General features: G+C 34.6%; 1 protein-coding gene across 1 annotated transcript in view; it reads left to right on the top strand.

Moving 5' to 3' along the window:
* Positions 1-110: 110 nt before the first annotated feature.
* Positions 111-7,851, top strand: part of LOC129235286 (uncharacterized) — a 115,825-nt gene continuing 108,084 nt past the window's right edge. The window contains exon 1 of the mRNA XM_054869007.1: positions 111-423. Within this exon, the coding sequence (XP_054724982.1) occupies positions 319-423 (105 nt within the window). The 5' untranslated portion in view covers positions 111-318. The remainder of the gene's footprint in view (positions 424-7,851) is intronic.

Raw genomic sequence — 7,851 nt, 5'->3', positions numbered from 1 at the left:
ACAGGCCTTTTTAAAAACTACTTCCTGTGAAGTAATGAAAAGATGTATGGCAATCACTTTTTTCCACTATGTTTTGTAAATTTTTGGACGAGGCGAAGTTAGAGCGGATTTTCATTCAGAATGAATGGGCGTGTGAGTAAGCAGAGTGGTATCAAGTTGTCAAAAGCATCACATTTTAAGCGATGTGCTACTAAGAAAGGAAATCATGATCACTAAACAATTTAGAAACTTGAAACCTTTTCTCTTTTGATTACACTCTCACATAACGTTTCAGTGATTTAAAAAAAAAAATTAAGTTGCATATATTTCCCATCTACCATGAAAGTTCCTTTGAGAACAATTCTAAAAAACTTTCTGAACCATGTCGAAGATCTGGAAAAGCGACAAAAACTTGGTGATGATCAATATGAAACAGAATTTCAAGTAGGTGACCATATATCAATCAAAATTTTTTTCCCCCTGTCTTGTGTGTATGTATACTCCCACACTTTCAGAATGAATCTTATTAATAATCATTTTCGAATCCAGTTTGATACATTTCCCTCTTTTATTAGGAATGCAATCCGAATGAATTCCATGGCTATACAAAACAATTTAAGTGTGGCGAATTATTAAAATTTTTAGTATCGAATGGGTCATTAAAATACAGTAGACCCTCGTTTTATTGGCGTTTATTTTACGCTGCTTCAATTATACGCGGTTTAAGATTTGACACCTTTATTTTATTTTACGCGGATGAGTTTCGGTTTTACGTGGATGCGGCAATGCAAACAGATAAGATTTTCCTCTCTTTCAAAATCCAAACTCTTAAAGATTGCAGATTACATGTATTAATATGCATTTTGGCCTGCTAATAACCAAATTAGAGCTGCTGGAGACATTTTATGCGATTGTTTCCAGAGCTCTTTCCAGAAGTAAAGTTGTTAAACTTACACAGTTCAGAACTCACTGGAAGAAAAGCTCTTAGGAGTGGCAAAGACGGCCAAAACCAACGAGGATACCGACATCGGTGACACACAACCGAAAACGTTCACATTGAAAATTTTGAGCCATTCCTAGACAATAGAAATGATCTTTCTGATTTGTTAGTGAAGGAAGAGTCTATCGTGGAAATGACGCAAGTGATTATGGATGCGTTAATGCTCTGCAAGGAATTACAGAAAAAAATTCTTAATGGCTGCCAAAAGACTCAAAGCCAGCTCCTCTTTATAAACAGAACACGAAATAAATTTATATTTTCTTTATGCATGTTGTGCATAAAAGTCGATATAAGTAGTACACATTTAACTTAATTTACAATTAGTCATCACTAGAATGGCGTATTTTGTTATCTAGGGAACCAAACCCCTATTTTAACACTAGTATTAGGTCTCAATTTACGCGGTTTCGATTCGCGCGGCATTTCTGTGGAACGTAACCCCCGCATAAAGCAAGGGTCTACTGTTGTAAAATTTTAGTACTTTTTCATAACTACTGAATAAAAAAAAAAACAAATGTTTCCAAAGGAAGTACAGTGGAGCACCGTTTATACGTTTTTGGAAGGGATTGTATGAAAAGAGCATATAAGTGAAAAAAACGTATAATAGGTAAACGTTAATGTGTATTAGACTCTGCAGGGACCAATTTAAAAAATGTGTAATTGATAACATCGTATAAAAGAGAAACGTATAAATGGTGCTCCACTGTATTTGCATTTGATGTTAGCTCTTTTGAAATGCATTTTTCTAGCTGTAGAAAAATAGTCACAAAAATTCAATAGAAGTTTCAACGGAAAACAGCAAAAATCACGCCCTCCCAAATGTAAATACATTTTTTCTCAAAGCCGTGGTGGAGGGCAATGGACGTGCCCCGCTAACCCCCTAAATAATGGGCCTAAACAAGTGGTAGTGTCAGCAAGTTGAGTCCAACCTACCGAATCATCCAACATCAAATATTCAATATTAAATATTCAATTTATGGCAAGGCTTTGATTACAATGAAGTTATAGGTCTTCCATTTCACTGTTTGGCAACAATGTTGGGGTATCAGCTTTTACTTAAACCTATCACTAAGTTCAGTATAATCTGTGGCTTGAAAATTAATTAATGAAAGCTTGAAGAATCCAATGTGAAGTAATACTGGCAGCTCATTTTAGACTTTTACTATTCTCCTGTAGTCTAATTCTCTAATGTGATGTGTATAGTCCAATATCATTGCCACATCATATTCTCTGGATGACAAGAGAACGAGTTTCTATGAATGGCTAGATCAAGGATTTCTTTTAATGTTATTTGGTAAATTTCTTGTTGTCTGAATGATCTTTAGTATATGCTACGGACAAAGGCGTTAACAGCCCTTGAAGTGAGGGAGGGGGGACAAACTTTTTTTTTCTAGGGAAATTTATTTGATTCATATTCTGCTATCCAATTAAAATAATGAAAATAATTACTTTTTCAAAAAATAAATTAATAAATTTAAGAAATAATAATAACTTTTAATGCAATGTATGTTATTCAGTTGAAACCAAACCGAGCTACAGAGAGTAATGCGCACATACATCCGGATAAGTTTCAAAAAATGAAACTTCTCTCCCAAAATATATGCTGAGTTGACCCTCTTCTGTTGTTGTGTTTATAGTTTACACGATCAATGGAACCAAAAAACCTAATTGCTTATGATGTTGGAGGAAGGCGGTATAGGGACCCTTTGCCCGAATATTTTCTGAAATTCAAGTCTTAAAAATGCGACTGTATTTTGTTATATTTAGTGCCAGTATTTTTTCAAAATTAAAGCTCCAAAAACGCAATTTTAAGCGAGTTTCGATGTTTTTTGGTAATTGGGGTATTTTCCCTGGAAAATTAACGAAATTGCAGACCTAAAAATGAAATTTAAGATGCTCCTTAATGCTTCCAGTGTGTGAGGGGGGAGAAGGGGGGGGGGGGTTGGCAGAGCTGTATTTTGAACACTTTCTTATTTTCAGATAAACTAGAAAAAAAAGAAGAAATTGGGTGAGGGGGGGGGGTAGTTGACCAATAAGCTGTTACTTTTAAATATTTTTAATTCAGAGATTTATTTTTAAAAGAAATTAAGATTTTGCCCTAACATTGCTATTAATTCCCAAAAATCACTTTGTTTTCTGATGACGTGTTCTTTTCTTCTCATCAATAAGAAAGGTTTTGAAAAAAAATCAACTCGGCATTCTAGGGGAGGCTGTGGGCCCCCATTCTGGTTGCGCCACTAAATTCTATTTTGACCCGTCGATTACATGGTTGGTTGTTCATTCCTGTCAGCCCCAGTTAATGGATTAAAAATAAATTTCACATTAAGAAAAACTTCGAAAATGCAAAATGTTCGCTCTTTTTCAAAAACACTCATTTTTTGGGCATCAAATCCTCGTTTACTACCTAAATTTAGTAAACTAGGATTACATGCCTATATATATTTGGGGGGGGGGGGGTTCATCATCACTTTGGGATCAGGTACACGTAGTGATGTGGATCGGGTAAATACCCAGTGGGTAGGTAAATATTTTTTGGGTATTTACCCAAGGCCTGGGTAAATACCCAAAAACTGGGTATTTTACAAAAAAATGCAAAAAGTGAATGAGAATTTTTTTTTTAAATCTAAATATGAAATAATTGGTAAAACTGATACATACATATGTATTACACAGTTTATAATATTTTTTATCGAAAGACTTAATGAAATTATGAAAGAAACATATCACGAACCAAAGAATCTTTCTTTTCAATGCCATAATTGAAGAAGATGTTTGCTTTTTTTTTTTTTTTGTAACCAGTTAAGCTTTTTACTTTTTGTAGAATTGCTTTTTATATGTGAAATTTGGCTATCAACATTGATTAGGCATATCCAACACATTTAATGTGAATATCATATTAGATTGCTGAGTTGTTTCACACAATAATTCTTTAAATATGTGATCAAAATACAAATTTTAGGGAAAAATTTATTGTTTTGTATATACAAGGTGTTTCGTTTTAACCTGCAAGACCTTTATTTTTGCAACCGTTAGTCCTAGATGCTTACTTCCAATAGCAAAAATATTCAGATGCAGAGTAAAGATATTGGAAGTTTGAAGCAAAAATAAAAATGAGTCAAGAACTACAAAATTTAACTTTTTATACGGCTCTAGGTCCCCTAACTTATATTTAGAGAAATGATCTGAATTTAAAACTTACTGACGCAAAAAAACTTAACATTTGTGCAATGAAAACTCAAGGAGATATTCCATTTGAAAGTTTTAAGGGACCATGCAGAAGATGAGATTAGAACTTATTACCCTTTCAGAATAATGACAGGTTGGCAAAGTAAAAAACACAAGGTACTACATTTTTCATTTCTACTCAAAAATTCATGCAAATGTTATGCCGTGATACGCAAAACACGCTGCAAAACCTTGAACAATTTGAAAAATCACTCTGCACACATATAATTTTATATAAACACTCATTAACTGCTATATTTTCCCCCAAAAGATGTTACTGACGGCGAGTGTAAAATGGTGTAAGTTACAAAACGCTGCGTTTCATATCTCAGTGAATATTGGTCGTACTAATGTCAAACTTTTTTTTTAATTGTTTTTCAGTAGAGATTATTTCCCTAACTATCAGTAAGTCAGAGGATCTGGGGCCCGTGTAAAAAGTTAAAATTTGTATTTTTTTACTCATTTTTTATTTTTACTTCAAATTTTCAATATCTTAAGTCTGCATCTGATTTTGAACATTTTTGCAATTGTAAGTATGCATCTAGAACTAACGGTTGCAAAAATAGAGGTCTTGAAGGTTAAAACAAAACACTTTTTATATATACATAGTGGAATACATACAGAAAAGTATTTTAGTTCAATATAAATTTTTGAAATAAATACCCGGGTAAATACCCATTTTGGGTATTTACCCAGGTATATACCCTGGGTATTTACCCCTAAAAATAAATACCCGGGTATTTTACATCACTAGGTACACGGGCCTCTTCTGGGCTTCAGTTTGCACTGCTATGGTGCAGTTTACAAACAGATAAACTATAGGTTGAAATCACTAATTGGTGTTTGAAGACAAGGGGATAAAACTTTCGCATATAATTCATAACATTGGTAATGTGCAAATTACATTTTATTATCATTTGAAAATAAGGTATAGATCATTTGACAAACAATTTCAAGAAATCCTTTGATTAAAAACAAGGGGAGCAAAGTAATAACTCTGTCCATGACTCAAAAAAGGAGGGGGCAGTTGCCTCTCCCCCCCCCCTCAGTTTATGCCAATCGGTTCGGACCATCTTTCATGGTGTAATCAGAGGCGGATCAATTGAAAGGGGGCCCTAAGTGGTAAAAATTTTGGGGCCCCCTCTTAAGTAAAAAAAAAAGAAGTTCCAATAAAATAAGGTATAAACAAAAATTTTAAGTAATGTCGTTACACAATAATTTTTATTTTTAGAATCTAACTTATATAAATTTCCGGCGTGCTTTACTGGCAGCAAAATCGTCAACTATTCTTTTAGTGTCGATGCGATTTAACATATCTTCCTCTATGTATAAAATCGCCAAGTTATTTAATCTATCTAACCCCATTTTATTTCTTAAATAATTTTTCACTCTTCAAAACAGAAAAAGATCGTTCGCCAGACACATTCGACAATGGAATAGTTAAAAAAAATCTCAGCAATGTTTCCATGTTCGGAAATGTACAGTAAGACATTTCTTTCGCTGCATGATAAATGTGATAACAAGAGTCTGGAAGTGAGTCTAAAGTGTCTGGATTTTCTGGTGTTGTTTCAGAGGCATTTTCTTGGAGGAACATAATAAAGTGATAAAATTCATCTTCTAAAGTGCAAAAATCAATATCATTTCTGTAAATTTCCTTCAAACTTTTGAGTGATGCTTTTATTTCTTCTGTTGACATGCTTCGATTAAAGAAGATCCGAAATGGCTCAAAGGCAACTTCATATTTTTGAGCTCTTAGAATAGATAACTGTGCGTTTATGCTGTTACTTATCACAAAAAAAGAATTAATTTTAAAATCGTTTCTGGTTGGGAACTTGTGTACTGGTTCTTTATTTTCATTCAAAAAATAGTTCCTCTTTCGATGTCTACTAGTTTGCACATCCTCTTCACTAAATGCTAACACTGAAATATCAGTTGCTTCTTGTTCTACTCTTTCGTATTCTTTTCGAAAATTAATGATGAAATTTTCTAGCGATTTCATTAAACTGAACCCTTTTAAGAGTTCACACTCTATTGATTGCAATGATTTGTTAACTGCATTTATTCATTGCAAAATAGTATTCCAAATCACAGTCATTAAGGCAATTTCATATTTTACCATCTTTTTTAAGAGTGCTGTCGCCTCTAGAACTGTCGCTTTTTTCTCTTTCGCAGTACCAATTTCTTGCTCAGCCTCTATTATGTGAATCCAAGTTTTATAGCCAATACCGCATCTGCTCTAGCTGACCACCTTATGTCAGATACTCTTTTTACAGAAACTGTTTGTCTCTTCGTGTACACTTGGAAGCCAAAATGCTCCATCGATGAGTTGATGCAGAAAAATGTAAGCAGCTTCTGCACAAACATAAAATATTTATTGCAGAACTACAACTTTCTGCAGCGAACTTTCCCATTAAATTTAGGGAATGGTTCGCACACAAAATAAAAATAAGTTTGGGACAGTACTTTCGTTTCGACATATCTACACGGACAGTTTGTTTAATTACAGTTAGTAATATTTGAAACCAACATATTCGACCTTTGCATTCCATTTAAATTTCGGGGTCCTATGGCATAGTGGAGAAAATTTTAGGGTCCCTAAATCGGGACTCACGGACCTGTTGATCAAGGGCAGATCCATCATCTGGTTAAGGAGGGGTCATTTCGGGAGTCATTTTTTGGCATAAAAAGAGCATATTTTGGAGGTCCGTAAAGTAGAAATCATGGGCCTATTGGTAAATCAGGCCCCAGCTGTAAAAAAAACTTGTTCATTCAGTTTCAGTTGGTAAAATCTAAAACCAACGTATTCGAACTTCCAATTTTAGTCAAAGTTCGAGTCCCTTCGGCATCGTAACTCAAAATATTGGATAAAAAATTTGGGGGCTCTTAACTGGACCTCATAGACCTATTGGGTTAATCAGATCTTGACTGTAAAAAATACCTGTATTTTAATTACAGTTGGTAATTTCTAAGACCGACGTATTCGAGCTTTAGATTGTAGCCGAACTTCGAGGCCCTATGGCATCGTAATTCAAAATATTTGAGGAAAATATTTGGGGGGGGGGGTGGCCCTAAACCGTACCTCGTGGGCCTATTGGTTATCAGATCTCGACTGTAAAAAAAAACTATGTAGTTTAGTTATAGTTGGTAAACTCTAAAACCAACGTATTTGAGCTTTAGATTCTTGCCAAACTTCGAGGCCCTATGGCATTGGCATCGTATTTCAAAATATTGATGAAAACAATTTGGGTGGGGACCCCTAAACCAGTTATAATGGGCCTTTTGATAAATCAGGCCTCGACTGTAAAATAACTCATTCGTTTAGTTACAGTTGGTAATATTTAAAATCAATTTGTTCCAGCTTAACAGTTTCCAGTCGAGCTTTGGTCCCTATTGTATCGCTGAATTTCGGGACCCTGCAGCACCACGGGGCCCCCCGCGGCCGCTTAGTTTGCGTACCGTTAGACCCGCCACTGGGTGTAATGCATCTTAATATCAAACCAAATGCCAAACAGGAGCAACAATCTTTACTATGATTTTTCCATTATCTGCATTACTTTTGTTGTACTAATTTGGGAACCATAAAGGCCTAGTACCAAGTTAACACAGTTAACCATTGGGAATAATTGAGGGGTCTTGGATTCTTAACA

Source organism: Uloborus diversus, chromosome 2 (genome assembly GCF_026930045.1).
Source record: "Uloborus diversus isolate 005 chromosome 2, Udiv.v.3.1, whole genome shotgun sequence".
NCBI classification, from domain to species: Eukaryota; Metazoa; Arthropoda; class Arachnida; order Araneae; family Uloboridae; genus Uloborus; species Uloborus diversus.
The sequence above is the reverse complement of the archived record's forward strand: the minus strand, read 5'-3'. Positions and strand labels throughout refer to the sequence as shown.